We start from the raw sequence: 19,117 nt of genomic DNA on the forward strand, positions 1-19,117 counted from the left end.
TCTGTAGAGGCACATCAGGCTAAAGGCACTGGGTGCATGTGTTTGTACATTCACATACCAATTCACTCCCACAAAAGTTGAAATGCAGGCAAAGGGCTCTTTAAATCTCCTCTTCCCTGGTGTGAGCAGCTAAAGAAACTTTGGATGAACCCGTCCTTTGGGTACCTCAGATGTTCAGTACCATTTCTCTCCACTTGTCTCCTGGCTGAGAAACTTCAAGGAGACACCCAAACACCTCTTGCTATTTGAAATATACTCAGAGTCGCAAAGTGATTTCATGCTCTTTATTCAGCTCATAGTGGTGAGGAGGAATGAAAGTCCCCTCAAAGTATCTGCTTTATATACATTATTTACACAATGGGCTGCACGTGATTGGCTAATTCCGGACTTCTCCTGTAGGCCAATCAGGTTGTGGATTCACTTCTATCTGGAGCTGGATTGGGTGGCTCCTGCCGACCAATCATACTGCTGCATTGTTCTAGGACCAATCAGACTGCTGCATTTTGGATCCTATTGTTCTAGGACCAATCAGACTGCTGCATTTTGGATCCTATTGTTCTAGGACCAATCAGACTGATGCAGTTTGGATCCTATTCAATTCAGTACATAACACCCCTCCCCTCTAGGTTCCAGTCCTGCCCGGGAGGTCGCATTCATAGTCCTCGTGGTACGCTGGTGGCCTACGTGTGCGTTGCGGCCTGGGGTGTTCCCTGGTCCGGGGTTCAGGTTCTGGCTCGTGTTCCAAGGATGCTGGCTGTGATGGGGCCGTTTGGTCTGGTGCAACCAGCTCGCTCAGTCGTGGTTCTGGTTCCGGTGTCCTTTCGGCCTCGCGTGTCCTCTTTGTATTTACTGATTCTGCCTCCCCTGCTGGCCCCTCCTGTTCTATGGGCCTCATTGCCCCACTGTTCCCTTGGGACTCCTCTGACCTGTCCTCCTCCTGGTTTTCTCCCGGGAATCGTCACCGTATCTGGTCGCAGTGGCGGCACCAGCATTGCCCCCCATCTGTTAGCACCTCGTACGACACGGGGCCAATGACCCTGGTGACTGTGGCGGGTACCCATGCTGGGCCTGCCCCAAAATTCTTTGCGTACACTGGGTCCTGGGCCACGAAGGTCTGGGGGTTCCTGCCTTCCCCCACCACTACCTCATCCTGAGCTCTATCGGGGTGAAGGCGGTCCAATCTGATTGCAAGGCGCCGACCCATTAGTAGTTCAGTGGGGCTCTGGCCAGTTGTTGGGCTGGGGGTGCTGTGCTATGCTAGAAGGAATGTGGCAAGGCGGTACTTCCAATCCCCTTGCGTCATGCGGCAGAGGGTGTCCTTGGTGGTCCGCACCATGCGTTCTGCTTGGCCATTGGTGGCAGGGTGGAATGGCGCCAAACGGATGTGGCAGATGGCGTTCTGCGCTGTGAAGGTTTGGAATTCTCCTGACGTAAATGCGGTCCCGTTGTCTGAGACGAGAGTGTCAGGGAGCCCGTGGGTTGCAAACAGCCTGCGTAGTACCCGGATGGCTGCGGACGTAGAAGTGGACGGTACCAGTGCGACTTCCAGCCATTTGGTGTAGGAGTCCACCACTATGAAGAATGTTTTCCCCTGAAAGGGGCCAGCGAAGTCCACATGCAGGCGTGACCATGGTACTCGAGCGGACTCCCAGGACTGGACTGGGGCCCTTGGGGGATCTGGGTGGGATTCTTGGCAGGCCTGGCAGTGTTTGACCCAGGCCTCTATCTCTCCATCGATCCCTGGCCACCACACATAACTCCTGGCAAGGGCCTTCATTCTCACTACCCCTGGGTGTGTCTCGTGTAGGGCTGTGAGGACCCTTTTGCGGAGGGGCTGGGGAACAACGACCCTGCTTCCCCATAACAGGCACCCCTTGTGGGCCGACAGTTCATGTTTGCGGATGTGTAGCTGGCGAATTCTGGCCCGGGGCTGCTGCTGGGCCATCCCCTCCACACCCAGTCCAGGACCCGGGAGATGACCCTATCTTTCTTGGAATTGTGTGCAACCTCTTGTGCCTGAATAGGGTGGTGGGGAAGCAGCTCCAGGCTCATAACCTCTTGTGCAGGTGCTGGGTCAGGGCCTGTTTCCGGTAGTGGTAGCCTGCTGAGGGGGTCCGCATGGCCCATCGTCTTCCCAGGGCGGTGAATCAGTGCATACTGGTAGCTGGCAAGGAAAATTGACCACCTGAGGACGCGAGGAGACAGTACTTGGGGGGTCTGCTTTTTGGGGGCAAACAAGCCAAGCGACGGCTTGTGGTCAGTCACCACGGTAAAGGGCCGCCCGTACAAGAAATCATGGATTTTTTTTACTCCCTTCACAATTGCCAGACCCTCCTTGTCGATTTGCGAGTAGTTCCGCTTGGTTGCGTTGAGTGTCTGGGAAAAGTATGCCACCGGTACCTCTCTTCCATCTGGGAGTTGGTGTCCCAGGACAGCGCCGATGCCATAGGGAGAGGCGTCGCATGCTAGCACCACTGGCAGCCTCTCGTCGAAATGTGCCAAGACCGAGTTTGAGACAAGCAAGTTCTTGACTGCCTGGAATGCGGCCTCCTGGCGCTGGCCCCACACCCAAGGGGCCCCACACCCAAGGGGCTTGTCCAGGAGTCTGTGTAGGGGCTCCGCTACCACCGCCTTGTGGGGAAGGAAGGAGTGGTAAAAGTTCAATAGTCCCAAGAAGGCCTGAAGTTCAGTCTTGCTCTTGGGCGCTGGGGCATCACAAATGGCCCGTACCTTGTCCCCAGTCAGGTGGACCCCTTCTGCATCCACCATAAATCCCAAAAAGTCTACCTGAGGCACTCCTAGTAGACATTTTTCCCGCTTCACCTTGAGACCCGCCGTCTGGAAACGGTGCAGAACGGTGCGGAAGCGGTCCTCAAACTCCTCTGGTGTGGGCCCAGCAATCAACACATCATCGAAGAAGGGGGTGACGCCAGGAATCCCTTTAAGGAGAGAGTCCATTAGATTCTGGAATATGCCTGGTGCCACGCTGACACCGAATTGCAGCCGCTTTACCCTGAATGCTCCTCTGTGTGTCACAATCGTCTGTGCCTCTGCTGGGGCCTCATCTACTGGCAGCTGTTGATATGCTTGGGCCAAGTCCAGCTTGCCAAATTTTTTTGACCCAGCCAGGGTGGCAAAGACATGGCTGACCACTGGCACTGGGTATGCATGGGCCGTGAGGGCCTTGTTTATGGTACATTTGTAGTCTGCGCAGATGCGGACCGAACCATTAGGCTTGACGGGTGTGACGATTGGGGCTTCCCAGGGGGCATTAGGCACTGGCTCCAGCACTCCTTGCTCCATGAGCCGGTCCAATTCCTCGTCTATATGGGGTTTCAGGGCGAACGGGACCCGGCGGGCCTTGAGCCTGACCGGTCATACTGCGCGGTCAAGCTGTAGAGCAATGGGGGGGCCCGTATACTGTCCCAATTTCCTATCGAAAACCCCTAGAAATTCCTTGCATATGGCGTCCACGTCCACTTGTAAGCTAGTGTGGTTCACCCCGGTGACAGCTAGCCCCAGTGGTCCAAACCATGCCAATCCCAGTAAGCTAATGTAGGGGCCCTTGACCACAAGCAAGTCCAGTTGCTGCGTCCACCCTCGGTATTGCACCCTGAAGGTCCCCACCCCCATTGTGGGGACCTTACGTTTATGGAAGCCCCAGAGGGTGAATGGGGCCGGCCTGAGTTTGGGACCCCCAGTAGGACACAGTTCCCTTAAGGTCCTTGCCGAGATTATGGATAGCATTGAACCCGTGTCAAGCTCCATGCGGCATCTGTACCGCATCATAAATTTTCTCTACGTTGGGGTGGGGCAACTGGTATACCTGGAAGTCCGTGAGCTCCGTCGAGTTGCCTTGGTGCGTTGGGCCCCGGGACCTGGGGCTCTTGGATTGGTCATCTGATGCCTGGAGTCGGGTGGGCTGAGCCCGACACACCCGGGCGATGTGTCCCGATTTTCTGCACTGCCTGTACTCTGCATTGCTGAAACGGCAGGTCCTCCTCTCGTGACTTTCCCCGCAGCTTGTGCAGTTCCCTCCTTCTCGTCGGGGCAGCTGTGGTCTGTGTGCTGCTTGAGTGCGCTGCTGTATTCGGTGCACCTCCTCCCTGTCGGATCCTGAGTCGTCAGTGAGGTCTTCGTGGTGGACCCTTGGTTGGGACGGCAGGCTCAGCCGTGCCTCTTGCGTCGACCTCTCGGCAGCTTCCGTTGCCAGGGCCTCCTCCAGAGTGACCTGGAACGTTAGGTCCTTCTTAGCGTAGAGGCGTCGTTGCAGCTTCTCATCCTTCAGGCCACCAACGAGGCGGTCACGAAGCATGTTCTCCAGCTCTGAGAAGTTGCAGAACCGGGCGGCTTGGCGGAGAGAGGTCACAAACCCAGTTATGGTTTCCCCAGGGGCTTGCCGCTTTGCGTAGAAGGCATTTCGACGAGCCACCACTGAGGGCTGCGGCGAAAAGTGCCCCTTCAGCTGTTCCATTATTGTTTTGTATGGAACAGTAGTGACGTCTTCAGGCGCAAGGAAAGCCTGGGCGATTTCAAACATCTCCTCTCCGAAGACGCTGAAGAATATCGCCCTCTTCTTGGGGTCTTCTTCGTCGGTGACCCCTTTGGCTTCTAGGAGGAAGGTGAAACGGGAGACGTACGCTTCCCAGTCTCCAGATGCTGGGTTGAACGGCGAGAAGCTGATGTCGGTTGCCATTCTGAGTTCCTTGTGTCCCGGAGCTGAAGCCTGGATACACGGTGCGAGGCAGCGGTGCGGCAGGTGGCGGTGCTGCGGTGCTGTGTGTGGCAGTCAGCTCAGCGGGATCCCACCTTCGTCGCCAGTGTAATCTCCTGTAGGCCAATCAGGTTGTGGATTCACTTCTATCTGGAGCTGGATTGGGTGGCTCCTGCCGACCAATCATACTGCTGCATTGTTCTAGGACCAATCAGACTGCTGCATTCTGAATCCTATTGTTCTAGGACCAATCAGACTGCTGCATTTTGGATCCTATTGTTCTAGGACCAATCAGACTGATGCAGTTTGGATCCTATTCAATTCAGTACATAACACTATTCATACTGCAAAAACTATTTTCTCTATGTGTCAGCTTGGAAGAAATAAAAATCTGAGATGAATAATATTGTGGGAAGGGGGGGAGCTGAGGTTGTGCTGGAAGTGGCAGCTGGAAAGCCTTTGGAGGCTAGATTTGGTGCTTGAGCCTTCAGTAGTCTATCCTTAATGTCAGGTATGGCCAAACTTGGCCCTCCAGCTGTTTTGGGACTACAATTCCCATCATCCCTGACCACTGGTCCTGTTAGCTAGGGGTGATGCGAGTTGTAGACCCAAAACAGCCAAAACAGTCCCAAAACAGCCAAGAGTTGGGCAATAGGGGCAGTACAGGATTCCTACTGGTGTACTGACCTCCCCACTGCACCAAGGATTCCCTGCCCGAGCTGCTTCAGGTCGTGGCGGATATGCTCCTGGAGACACCTAGCTTGGTTGTCCTGGGGGATTTTAACATCCATGCCGACACGACCTTACAAGGGGCCGCTCGGGACTTCGTGGAAAGCATGGCCTCCATGGGGCTGTCCCTGAATAAGTTTGGCCCAACTCATAGCCGTGGACATGCCTTAGACTTGGTGTTCACCTCTATGGATGTTGGTGATCTGACACTAACTAAAAGCGAAACAAAAGAAGTGCCATGGTCAGATCACTTCCTGGTGCAACTGGACTTCTCCACAACCCTTCCCCTCTGCAGGGAGGTGGGACCGATTCGGATGGTCCGCCCCCGCCACTTAATGGATCCAATTGGCTTCCAGAGAGTGGTAGGGGATGCTTTATCCCAAGTTGATGGCCTTTCAGCTGATTCCCTGGTGGCACGCTGGAATGCGGAGTTAACCAGGGCTATTGACTGTCTGGCCCCGAAGCGCCCTCTCCGATTGCATGGAGCCCGGACAGCCCCGTGGTTTTCCCCGGAGCTGAGGGTGATGAAACAATCGTTGAGACGGCTAGAGCGCCGGTGGCGGAAAACTCATTCTGAATCAGACCGGACACGGGTTAGAGCTCAACGTCGAGCCTACCAAGTGGCAATGGCGACGGCGAAGAGGGCCTTCTTTGCCGCCTCCATTGCATCTGCAGAAAACAGCAGCAGGAGACTTTTTCAGGTGGTTCGCAATCTATCGGAACCACCTGTACCACCGGGGCCTGGCAGGGACCCCAAGATCTCCTGCAATGCTTTTGCCAAGTTTTTTGCAGATATAATCGCTCAGATTCAGAAGGAGGTAGACTCCACCGTGGGAGCAGGGCCAGGGCGGGAGAGTGCTAGAGTTCTGTCTGGTCCTGTTACATGGGATCAATTCCAATCTGTTACCTCCGAGGATGTGGACAGGCTGCTTGGACAAGTGAAACTGACCACCTGTCTCCTTGATCCTTGCCCATCCTGGCTGATAAAAGCAAGCCGGGAAGGGCTGGGCGATGGGCTCTGCGGGGTGGTGAATGCTTCCCTCTGTGAGGGAGCCTTCCCAGACCCGCTGAAAGAGGCGGTCATTAAACCGCTTCTTAAAAAAACATCTTTAGACCCGGCCAATTTGGCCAACTATCGCCCAGTCTCAAATCTGCCATTCTTGGGCAAGGTGATTGAGCGGGTGGTTGCTGAACAACTCCAAGCACGCCTGGAGGAAACGGACCATTTGGATCCCTTCCAATCAGGATTCAGGCCTCACCATGGGACTGAAACTGCCTTGGTCGCGCTGGTTGATGATCTCCGGCGGGCTAGGGACAAAGGTGAGAACTGTTTCCTAGTTCTGCTGGATTTCTCAGTGGCCTTTGACACCATCGACCATAACATCCTTCTGGACCGTCTAGAGGGGCTGGGAGCTGGGGGCACTGTCATACAGTGGTTCCGCTCCTTCCTCCTGGGCTGTGTCCAGAAAGTGGTGGTGGGGGATGAGTGTTCAGACCCCTGGGCTCTCACTTGTGGGGTGCCTCAGGGTTCTGTCCTCTCCCCCATGCTTTTTAATATCTATATGAAGCCGCTGGGAGAGATCATCAGGGGGTTTGGACTGGGTGTTCATCAGTATGCAGATGACACCCAGCTCTACCTCTCCTTTAAATCAGAACCAGTGAAGGCGGTGAAGGTCCTGTGTGAGTGCCTGGAGGCGGTTGGAGGATGGATGGCGGCTAACAGATTGAGGTTGAATCCTGACAAGACAGAAGTACTGTTTTTGGGGGACAGGGAGCGGGTTGGTGTGGGGGATTCCCTGGTCTTGAATGGGGTAACTGTGCCCCTGAAGGACCAGGTGCGCAGCCTGGGAGTCATTTTGGACTCACAGCTGTCCATGGAGGCGCAGGTTAACTCTGTGTCCAGGGCAGCTGTCTACCAGCTCCACCTGGTACGCAGGCTAAGACCCTACCTGCCCGCGAACTGTCTCGCCAGAGTGGTGCATGCTCTAGTTATCTCACGCTTGGACTACTGCAACGCGCTCTACGTGGGGCTACCTTTGAAGGTGACCCGGAAACTGCAATTAATCCAGAATGCGGCAGCTAGACTGGTGACTGGGAGTGGCCGCCGGGACCACATAACACCGGTTCTGAGAGATCTGCATTGGCTCCCAGTACGTTTCCGAGCACGATTCAAAGTGTTGGTGCTGACCTTTAAAGCCCTAAACGGCCTCGGTCCTGTATACCTGAAGGAGCGTCTCCACCCCCATCGTTCAGCCCGGACACTGAGATCCAGCGCCGAGGGCCTTCTGGCAGTTCCCTCATTGCGAGAAGTGAGGCTACAGGGAACCAGACAGAGGGCCTTCTCGGTAGTGGCGCCCGCCCTGTGGAACGCCCTCCCATCAGATGTCAAAGAGATAAATAATTACCTGACATTCAGAAGACATCTTAAGGCAGCCCTGTTCAGGGAAGTTTTTAATATGTAATGCTGTACTGTTTTTAACACTGATTGGGAGCCGCCCAGAGTGGCTGGGGAAACTCAGCCAGATGGGCGGGGTATAAATAATAAATTATTATTATTATTATTATTATTATTATTATTAGTTTGGCCATGCCTGCTTTATGTAGAGCAATTGTTCTGATTCTCTTGTTCTGGGTTTTCTTTTCCTCATGTGCATAAATGTAAACAAAATCAGTAGCAATTGTTATATTAAAGACAGTAAGCTTTGTTACTGAGTGTCATTTCAAGCACCATGTAAGAAAGTGACCTGTTCCATGGAGGGATAAGTGAGACAGCCTATCCAATCAAACATTTGTATTAATTGGGAGATAAAAAAAATACGATGTTGATAACCCTTTGCAGGAGATTTGGTTTAGCATACATTACAATACAAGTTCAAGGACTGATATGAGAAAACAAATGCAAGTTTCATTATGTATATTCTTAAACCAACTTTTAACACAACTTTTCTTTTCCAATTTATCTAGGAGGTAGAAGAGGAAAAGGAGGAGAAGAAGGATGAAGAAGAAGAAGAGGAAGAGGAGGGGGAGGAGAAGGAAGAGGAAGAGGAGGAGGGGGAGGAGGAGGAAGAGGAGGGGGAGGAGGAGGAAGAGGAGGAGGGGGAGGAGAAGGAAGAGGAAGAGAAGGGGGAGGAAGAGGAGGAGGAAGAGGAGGGGGAGGAGGAGGAAGAGGAGGAGGGGGAGGAGAAGGAAGAGGAAGAGAAGGGGGAGGAAGAGGAGGAGGGGGAGGAGGAGGAAGAGGAGGGGGAGGAGGAGGAAGAGGAGGAAGAGGAGGGGGAGAAGAAGGAAGAGGAGGAAGAGGAGGGGGAGAAGGGGGAGGAGGAGGAAGAGGAGGAAGAGGAGGGGGAGAAGAAGGAAGAGGAGGGGAAGCAGGAAGAGGAGGAAGAGGAGGGGGAGAAGGGGGAGGAGGAGGAAGGGGAGGGGGATAAGGGGGAGGAGGAGGAGGAAGAGGAGGGGGAGAAGGGGGAGGAGGAGGAAGAGGAGGGGGAGAAGGGGGAGGAGGAGGAAGGGGAGGGGGATAAGGGGGAGGAGGAGGAGGAAGAGGAGGGGGAGAAGGGGGAGGAGGAGGAAGAGCAGGGGGAGAAGGGGGAGGAGGAGGAAGAGGAGGGGGAGAAGGGGGAGGAGGAGGAAGGGGAGGGGGAGAAGAAGGAAGAGGAGGGGAAGCAGGAAGAGGAGGAAGAGGAGGGGGAGAAGGGGGAGGAGGAGGAAGAGGAGGGGGAGAAGAAGGAAGAGGAGGGGAAGCAGGAAGAGGAGGAAGAGGAGGGGGAAGAGGAGGAAGAGGAGGGGCAGAAGGGGGAGGAGGAGCAGGAAGAGGAGGGGGAGAAGCAGGAAGAGGAGGAAGAGGAGGGGGAGGAGAAGGAAGAGGAGGGGAAGCAGGAAGAGGAGGAAGAGGAGGGGGAGAAGAAGGAAGAGGAGGAAGAGGACGGGGAGAAGGGGGAGGAGGAGCAGGAAGAGGAGGGGGAGAAGCAGGAAGAGGAGGAAGAGGAGGGGGAGAAGAAGGAAGAGGAGGAGAAGCAGGAAGAGGAGGAAGAGGAGGGGGAGAAGAAGGAAGAGGAGGAAGAGGAGGGGGAGAAGAAGGAAGAGGAGGAAGAGGAGGGGGAGAAAAAGGAAGAGGATGGGAAGCAGGAAGAGGAGGAAGAGGAGGGGGAGGAGGAAGAGGAGGAAGAGGAGGGGGAGAAGGGGGAGGAGGAAGAGGAGGGGGAGAAGGGGGAGGAGGAGGAAGAGGAGGGGGAGAAGAAGGAAGAGGAGGAAGAGGAGGGGGAGGAGGAGGAAGAGGAGGGGGAGAAGAAGGAAGAGGAGGGGAAGCAGGAAGAGGAGGAAGAGGAGGGGGAGGAGGAGGAAGAGGAGGGGGAGAAGGGGGAGGAGGAGCAGGAAGAGGAGGAAGAGGAGGGGGAGAAGAAGGAAGAGGAGGAAGAGGAGGGGGAGAAGAAGGAAGAGGAGGAAGAGGAGGGGGAGAAAAAGGAAGAGGATGGGAAGCAGGAAGAGGAGGAAGAGGAGGGGGAGGAGGAAGAGGAGGAAGAGGAGGGGGAGAAGGGGGAGGAGGAAGAGGAGGGGGAGAAGGGGGAGGAGGAGGAAGAGGAGGGGGAGAAGAAGGAAGAGGAGGAAGAGGAGGGGGAGGAGGAGGAAGAGGAGGGGGAGAAGAAGGAAGAGGAGGGGAAGCAGGAAGAGGAGGAAGAGGAGGGGGAGGAGGAGGAAGAGGAGGGGGAGAAGGGGGAGGAGGAGCAGGAAGAGGAGGAAGAGGAGGGGGAGAAGAAGGAAGAGGAGGAAGAGGAGGGGGAGGAGAAGGAAGAGGAGGGGAAGCAGGAAGAGGAGGAAGAGGAGGGGGAGAAGAAGGAAGAGGAGGAAGAGGACGGGGAGAAGGGGAAGGAGGAGCAGGAAGAGGAGGGGGAGAAGCAGGAAGAGGAGGAAGAGGAGGGGGAGAAGAAGGAAGAGGAGGAAGAGGAGGGGGAGAAGAAGGAAGAGGAGGGGAAGCAGGAAGAGGAGGAAGAGGAGGGGGAGAAGAAGGAAGAGGAGGGGGAGAAACAGGAAGAGGAGGAAGAGGAGGGGGAGGAGAAGGAAGAGGAGGGGAAGCAGGAAGAGGAGGAAGAGGAGGGGGAGAAGAAGGAAGAGGAGGGGAAGCAGGAAGAGGAGGGGGAGAAGAAGGAAGAGGAGGAAGAGGAGGGGGAGAAAAAGGAAGAGGAGGGGAAGCAGGAAGAGGAGGAAGAGGAGGGGGAGAAGGGGGAGGAGGAGGAAGAGGAGGGGGAGAAGGGGGAGGAGAAGCAGGAAGAGGAGGAAGAGGAGGGGGAGAAGAAGGAAGAGGAGGGGAAGCAGGAAGAGGAGGAAGAGGAGGGGGAGAAGGGGGAGGAGGAGGAAGGGGAGGGGGATAAGGGGGAGGAGCAGGAAGAGGAGGAAGAGGAGGGGGAGAAGAAGGAAGAGGAGGAAGAGGAGGGGGAGAAGAAGGAAGAGGAGGAAGAGGAGGGGGAGAAGAAGGAAGAGGAGGAAGAGGAGGGGGAGAAGAAGGAAGAGGAGGAAGAGGAGGGGGAGAAGAAGGAAGAGGAGGGGGAGAAGAAGGAAGAGGAGGGGGAGAAGAAGGAAGAGGAGGAAGAGGAGGGGGAGAAGAAGGAAGAGGAGGAAGAGGAGGGGGAGAAGAAGGAAGAGGAGGAAGAGGAGGGGGAGAAGAAGGAAGAGGAGGAAGAGGAGGGGGAGAAGAAGGAAGAGGAGGGGAAGCAGGAAGAGGAGGAAGAGGAGGGGGAGAAGAAGGAAGAGGAGGGGAAGCAGGAAGAGGAGGAAGAGGAGGGGGAGAAGAAGGAAGAGGAGGAAGAGAAGGAGGAAGAGAAGGAGGAAGAGGAGGTGAAGGAACAGGAAAAGGAAGAAGAGAAGAAGGAGGAAGATGTAGGTGTACAATTTATAATCAAATTGAATTCAAAGATATTTTGTTGTTGTTGTTGTTGTTTAGTCGTTTAGTCGTGTCCGACTCTTCGTGACCCCATGGACCAGAGAACGCCAGGCACCTCTGTCCTCCACTGCCTCCCGCAGTTTGGTCAAACTCATGCTGGTAACCTCGAAAACACTATCCAACCAAAGATATTATGTTCCTCATTTGCTCTCGCTGCAGAATCATACTATTTTTTATTACTGTATATACCAAAATCTAAAATAAGCTAGTTTTCAAATGGGGCAGCATTCTGTGGCCAACGTGATGCCTGTGGGAAACCCACACGCAGGACTCGAGCACCAGAGCAATCTGCTATTCCTGTTTCCAGAAACTGGTATTCAGGGGCAGAGCGCAGCCATCGTGGCCTGTAGCCTAGTGGTGCACCACTTTTGCCATCTAATTTTTTCCCCCAACAAGCAAATTCATTGTTCATTTCATTCAGTGCAAAATCATTGTTCATTTCAATTGTTCAGGCGTTCAGCATGGAAAATTTATATTATTATTGCAGGATGAATGCAGAATGTATTGGGTATCCGAACTGACCTGCCCAAGTGAAACGAAACACGTCTGTAGCACGGAGAACAAAACGTATAGCAGTTTATGCATGCTGTGTTTTGCAAAACAGTAAGTCAACCGAACCGTAGGATTTGCTGCCAGCAAAAAGCTCAGTTGGAATAATGCTAATGGAATTCTGCACTTAAAAGGTATTGGCAGTGAAGCAGGATTGAAAGATATATGTCTGGGTTCCAGAGAGGAATATTCTGTACACCTAAGGCTGCACGTGGCTCTTTCCTTCAAGCAGTAGCTCCCCACACTCTGCAAGCTGCTGTTTCTCAGGGTAGATCCACACCACACATTTAAAGCACATCCAACCCACATTTAAAGCACATTACTAACCCCTCCAAAAGGGGGGGGGTACCCCCAATTCCCGTGGGTACTGGGAATTGTAGGTTAGTGAGGGGGGAAATTACAGCTCCTTAGATTCTTTCAGGGGTGACATGTGCTTTAAATGTGTGCGTTGGTTGCATTTTAAAGGTGTGGTATGAGAGAAAACCTCAGTGGTTTCCTCAGTTTCAAGGGGCTTTTCAGTGGTTTGAAAGACCAAGAAACCCTTGCACAAACACAAAACACCACACAGAGCACTTGGGTTCTGGGGCTGTGGCGACATATTGTGTCATATTTCCACTGACTCCATGCCCGGCCATAAAACAACAGCACCAGCACAACAGAGCATGTAGCACATACTGCTACTCTCCAGCTTGCTGGAGCAAAGGGAGAATCCACATCTGCCAGCAACGTGGCTGTCGTTAGTGTTGCTACCCCAGCAACAGGGAGAAAGACTGCACAGGGCTTTTAAGGCAGATAGAAATACAGTGGTACCTCGGGTTACATATGCTTCAGGTTACATATGCTTCAGGTTACAGACTCTGCTAACCCAGAAATAGTGCTTCAGGTTAAGAACTTTGCTTCAGGATAAGAACAGAAATCGTGCTCCGGCGGCGCGGCAGCAGCAGGAGGCCCCATTAGCTAAAGTAGTGCTTCAGGTTAAGAACAGTTTCAGGTTAAGAATGGACCTCCGGAACGAATTCAGTACTTAACCCGAGGTACCACCGTAGATGGAGAAGAACCACATCACTCCAACATCAGTGCAATATTGTGCTGCAGAATGGTGCAGTCCAAGGCAGTTTTTGCTGACCTTGTGGTTGCCTTTTCGTTTATGTCATTGTAACTAGACCCGAGAATAGGATTGGACTGTATCTGTAATAAGTATGGGGAACCTGTGGTCTTCCAAAGATTGTTGGACATCAGTTTTCTCTCAGCATGGCCCGTCATTAGAAATGAGGGGAGTTGTGCTCACAACCAGAGGACCACAGATTAGCCACCCCCACCCAGATTATTTTGTGAGTTTGTGGAATGTGTTAATCTGAATAAGTATTGTGACTCTATGTTTTTTTTCTACATTCAAGGCACAAGAAGGAAATTAATATGGCGCATGAAGGCAAATGCAAGGAAATGGTACCTATTCATTTTATGTTCAGAACTTGCTTCCCTTTTCAAATAATTACTTGACCATTGGTTTGAGTCCTGCCCTCCAGAGGAGGAGAAAACAAGCTTGTTCCCTTTTCCACATGAGATATGTGAAGATGGCTGTCATATAACTTCCCAGTCTCCTCTTTTTATGCTAAACATACCCAGTTTCCTCAACTGTTCCTCATAAGGCTTGGTTTCCAGGCCCTTGATCATCTTGGTCGCTCTCCTGTGCACACATTCCAGCTTGTCAAGATCCTTCCTAAATTGTGGTGCCTGAACTGGACACAGTACTTCAGGTGTGATCTGACCAAGGCAGAATAGAGCGATACTATTACTTCTCTTGATCAAGACGCTATACTTCTGTTGATGCAGCCTAGAATAGCATCACACTGTTGACTCAATGTCAAGCTTGTGATCTACTAAAACTCCTAGATCCAAGTACGACTGGCAAGCCAGGTGTCCCCCATCTTATATTTGTGCAACTGATTCTTCCTGCCTAAGTGCAGAACCTTACATTTGTCCCTATTCAAATGCATTTTGTTGGTTTTGGTCCAGTTCTCAAATTTATTAAGGTCATCTTGAATCTCAATTCTGTCTTACTGGCTACCCCTCCCAGTTTGTGTCATCTGCAAAATTGATGAGCATCCCCTCAGTTCCTTCATTCAAGTCATTTATAAAGATGTTGGACAACAATGAGCTGCAGACAGGACCCTGTAGCATGGCACCTCACTTGTCACTTTTTCCCAGTATGATGAGGAGCCATTAGTAAACATTTTGGGGGTTCGATCAGTCAACCAACTACAAATCCACTTAACAGTTACCTTGACTCGCACACATTTTACCAGTTTCTCCACAAGAATATCATGGGGGATTTCTTTCCGAAATCAAAATACACTACATCCACAGCATTCCGCTGATCCACCAAAATTGTAACTTCGTACTCTTGAGCGGCAGCTCATCAGGTCTAGGAGATCTGAATTCATTTAAAGTAGCTAGGTGTTCCCTTAACGCCTCTATTCCTATTTTGGGCTGTAGTTCCCTCCTTGCATCATTTATTCTGGGCACTGCTTTCCTTTTGGGTGCAGAGTAGGTTTTGAGCAGTTCTACCTTCTCTCTGTCACCCAATAGCATTTCTCTGTCTTCTCCATGCAGGGAACCTACTATTTGCTTGTTCTTCCTCTTGCTTTGAACATAGCCAAATAAACCTTTCATTATTATTTTTAACCTTTATTGCAAACCTGAGCTCAGTCTGAGCTTTGGCCTGCCTGACCTTCTCCCTAGAACTGCTGGCTACTCATGTACACTCTTCATGATTTCCCCTTTCCTCCATTTCTTGTACATGCCCCTACATTCTTGGCAAAGTTTGAGTTCCAACAGATATCAGGGTAATTGAAACCTTCCATGACTACTACATCTCTCCTTTTTGAATGTTTGGTAATCTGCTGTAGGAAGGCATCATCCAAATCTTCAGTCTGGCTTGGAGGCATACAGCAGACACCTACAGTAAAGTAACTGATGCTTCTCTCTCCTACAATTTTTGCCCATATACTCGCAATTAGCCTTCCATGTTCCAGGTCATAGAGCTCGTCACCAGTCTATACATCCTTAACATATAATGCTCCTCCTCCTCCCTTCTTGTTAGTCTATACCTTTTGAACAGGTTATACCTTTCAATTTCTACATTCCAGTCATGACTCTCATCCACCAGATTTCAGTAATGCCTATTAGGTCATATATGCCAACGTGTATTAAGAACTCAAATTCATCTTGCTTGTTTTCCATACTCTATACTAATGCACAGAGACAACTGAAACCACAAGTCAGCCCTCCCCAGCAGCTTCCTTCTTGTAGTTTCTTGCTTTGTAACAGGTACCTGTGGCACCACTTCAGTTTCCTGTGCATCCATGAAGCTATTATCCCCAGTACCAGGTGTTATTGCGTCGTCTGTAATGTTGTCTCCTTGCCTCTCAAGATCTATTTTCCTCTCTCTGTGGACCACAACCTTAAACAGGAAGGAGTGGTGAAAAAAACACCTGTGTCCCAAGGCCCTTCCTGCCCAGAGTCTCATAGACCCTTGCTATACGTTGAAGGCTGTGTCTGGCAGTATCATTTGTACCCACACGAATAAGAAGTAAGGGGTTATGGTCAGTGGGCTTTATAAGACTTCACAACTTCTCTGTATTTTTAACTAGTTTTGAGGGCTGTGCACACACTGCACATGCACCCTGACCCAACCTGGGCCAATCTAGGGAACACCCAAGTAGGATCCAGATCCAAATCAAACAATTAAATGCCAAACACTATATGGTCACAAGGAGAGAGCAGGAGCTACTTCACCAGCACATTCCCTGCGATAGACTCAATGGCAGAACAGAATCCTTCAGGCAGCAGGCTTGCACCCTTGGTGAGCAGCTCCTAGCCTTTTGGAATTGATCCAGGCACCAGGTATGCCACACTGCAAGTGGGAGAGGGATATGGATATTAGCAGGAGAGAGAATGGTTTGCTTTTATGAAATTTGGCTACATTGCTTATAAGTTGTTTCCCCCTTCATTACTATTTTTTAAATGAAGATTTTCTTGCAGCACTCCTTACTATGACAAACTATACCTTTATTTTTCTGTTTTCATTTTCACAGAAAGATGAATAACGATAGAAGAAACATTATTCTTCAACGGAAGACATTCTTTTGATTACTCTTTGCAAAGATACTGTATCTGTACCATGTACTGAAAAGAATAGTTTTTATTGATTGACTGATAGAACGAAGCATATACAGTGGACGCTCGGGTTGCGAACGTGATCCGTGCAGGAGGCATTTTCGCAATCCGTAGCACTTGCAACCTGCAGCACCGTGCCTGCGCACGCGCGGGTCGCAATTCAGCACTTCTGTGCATGTGCAAAGCGTGATTTAGTGTTTCTGCGCATGCACGAGCGCCAAAACCCGGAAGTAACCCATTCCAGTACTTCTGGGTTCGGCGCGGTGCGCAACACGAAAACACGCAACCTGAAGCATCTGTAACCCGAGATATGACTGTATGAGAGACAAACATTTTACAGTGAGAAATGTAAAACCCATTCACTCACCATTTAAAGGTTTTTCATGGTTTGAAAGGCTGGTGGCAGCCTTGTTCAAAAATATATAGTTTATTTAATCTCCTGTATTATTCCAGGATCTGTTGTGCCCAGAATAAAATACATATTTAACAAATTATCATCTCAGGTTGTGTGTTAGAACGAGTACTGCTTGCCACCTGAAGAGTTGGTCAAAACACATAAGACACAGTTGGCATACTTGCTGTTCACTTTGAATAAGGGTTTGATTTGATTTAAAGCAAGGATGAAGAGGGGCCAAATGTGGCCCACACAGCAGCAGAGGAAGTGGCTCGGGCACCTGGTGTGGTGCGTTCAAGGGCGGGGCGAACTGCCCATAGGGAGGGGACAGGGCATGCGGCACCCACAGGGATGAGATGGGGAGCGCCGCGGGGCCTCTGCCACCCTACAGCTGGGGGGAGGCAGCGGGTGAACAGTGCTGCCCGCCATTTTGTCACACCTCCTCAGGGTGACACCCAGGGCATGCTGCACCCCGCACCCCCTTCCTATCCCCCTAGGCCCACAATCTCTCCTCCCTGCCCTTTCCCTGTATATCAATATGTCTTAAAAAACAGTCCCCCATTAGAATCAGTGTAATACTTTTTTCCAAGTCTAATTTTCAGAGAGGCATTTTCAGAGTGGGGGCAGGGGAGGGAGCAGGGAGGGAAGAAGTGCCTGCTCATCAAAATTGCTCACACTGAATGCAACTAGGCTTGGAAACTGCCATCAGTTGGCGCCAAATTTATTTTGCCTGTGGAAGTACTGCTCTTTGTCTCCGATAGTTCTGTCTTCACGATATTGGCTCAAGGCTTAGACTCTACGCTAGAGATTCTCAAACTGATCTGGCCTACCACCCCCCTATTCAGAAGAAGAAAAATATTTAGTGCCACCCGTGGGGTGGACCGGCTCAATCTGATCAATATAATGCTGTTTGTCAATGTACACTTCGGAGAGGGTTGCAGTCCAGACTGTAGAGCTGCTCCTTTCAAAGGTCTCTGACCTCACCCATAGTTGGGGCTGGCCTATCATGAGCTCTGCTGAGCAGTGTGACTCAGGTGACAGATTTGGGTAGTAGCAAAACATGCATTCCCTTGTCTACTAGCAACATGGCTGCCTATTTCCATATCTTCCCAGTTCACTGGCAAAAAGCAGACATGGCAAAGGTGCTCCATGAGGCCATCAGCTGCACTGCAACCGCTAACATGGCATCAAAACAATTTTTAAAGCTAAACTGCAAGAGGGGGAAGTGACATCCAGAAACCCTCGGGTTGTGCAATATGTTGTTCTGGCCCTGCTCACAGTACAGGTCAGAAGCATCTTCCAAGCTGAGCAACCTGCCCACAACCAAATTGGATGACATGAAACACATGGTGGGGGGGGGATGCACTTGCCATTTATTTTATTTGTTGTAAAGAAAATGGAACCCATAGCTGTCAACTCCCCCCCTTTTTTTAGAGAAATCCCCTTATTCTGAATAGGACTCCTTGCAAGAAAAGGGAAAAGTTGACAACTATGGGAACCTATGATCAGGGACAGAAGAATGGCAGGCAGAGAAGCTGCTTACCCCATTCACTTCCTGCTAATTTCCCATTCAGACTTCTGGGTCCTCATCTCTTCTAACCTCTGGAAAGGAAAGTAGCTGGTGAAAAGCAGGTTTGAGTGGATAAATGGTGGAAGACAAAGGCTTACCCAGGATCCTTCCCAAACCTTCCTCTGCTGAGTGTAGCAATCTCTTATGGCCATCTATCAACAAGCAAAACAAATAAAAACCCTTGGGTTTCCTACACATAGCTGGGGGCTCTCAGCGCACACGCTTCTTTCTCCTATTATTGCACAATCCTTGCCAATAGTTATTACCCATTTATTTCACCTTTTCTGACCCCACCTGTTGCAAGCTTCCTTGCGTAGCTATTTAAATGAAAGAAGGGGAGAAACCCTTCCTTGTAGCTCACATTTAATGTTGCAATTACTGACATTGCAAGAGGAAAGTCCCACAGGGTCAAAATGCAGCAATGAGAGCAAGTGAAATCTGCCCACACAGAGAGATAAGAAGGGAAGTCATCCTCAACCTGGTTTGCTCCAGATGTTGTTGGGTCGCAGCGCCTCTCAACCTTGTCCATTAGCTATGCATAAGTCCTCAAAATCAATTCAGTTCCTTCCTTGTCCCTATAAGTGATGTGTTATTTTTTTCCTGATACAGCTACAAATAAAAGCATTTTGGACCATGCCTCTGGAGTCAGACGGTGTGTATCCTTCAAATTCAGGGAGATAAACACACAACAACCAACCTGAAGGCACACAGGAAGCTCCCAAGTTGCTGAAGTTAAATAGATCTGGGTCTGGTCAATGTTTGGACATGTTGAGTTAACACATAGAAATCACATGTGTGCCACCCTGGGTTTTGTGAAGGAAGAAAAGTAGGATATGAATTTAAGAAAACAAAAATCCTGGGTATAGAATGGGCCACACCCTTCTGCATGAACTTCAACAGGTGTTAACATCTTCCTCTAAGTCCTTTTATGAGTCCAGCCATCAAACAGAAAGTGGATGATGACTGGAGATCTCCCCACTGCACCCTCAAGTTCACTTCACTCAGTGCTTGTTCTTTTTCCAGCACCAGATGTAGAACTTTTTTTAAAAA

The 19,117-nt window shown here is 51.0% G+C and overlaps 1 protein-coding gene and 1 long non-coding RNA gene across 2 annotated transcripts; one reads left to right on the top strand and one right to left on the bottom strand.

The window, feature by feature from the left end:
- Positions 1 to 8,181: 8,181 nt before the first annotated feature.
- Positions 8,182 to 10,781, bottom strand: LOC128407762 (basic proline-rich protein-like; the record flags this gene model as incomplete). The annotated part of the gene is made up of 3 exons (XM_053376542.1): positions 8,182 to 9,295; positions 9,578 to 10,189; positions 10,643 to 10,781. Coding segments are annotated over 3 exons (1,647 nt in total), but the record flags the coding sequence as incomplete, so codon positions are not given.
- A 444-nt stretch (positions 10,782 to 11,225) lies between these two features.
- LOC128409599 (uncharacterized) lies at positions 11,226 to 13,572 on the top strand. The gene is made up of 3 exons (XR_008329265.1): positions 11,226 to 11,311; positions 11,863 to 11,978; positions 13,322 to 13,572. It is a non-coding gene; the product is annotated as an uncharacterized LOC128409599 (long non-coding RNA).
- Positions 13,573 to 19,117: the final 5,545 nt, after the last annotated feature.

This window comes from Podarcis raffonei, chromosome 2 (genome assembly GCF_027172205.1).
Source record: "Podarcis raffonei isolate rPodRaf1 chromosome 2, rPodRaf1.pri, whole genome shotgun sequence".
NCBI classification, from domain to species: Eukaryota; Metazoa; Chordata; class Lepidosauria; order Squamata; family Lacertidae; genus Podarcis; species Podarcis raffonei.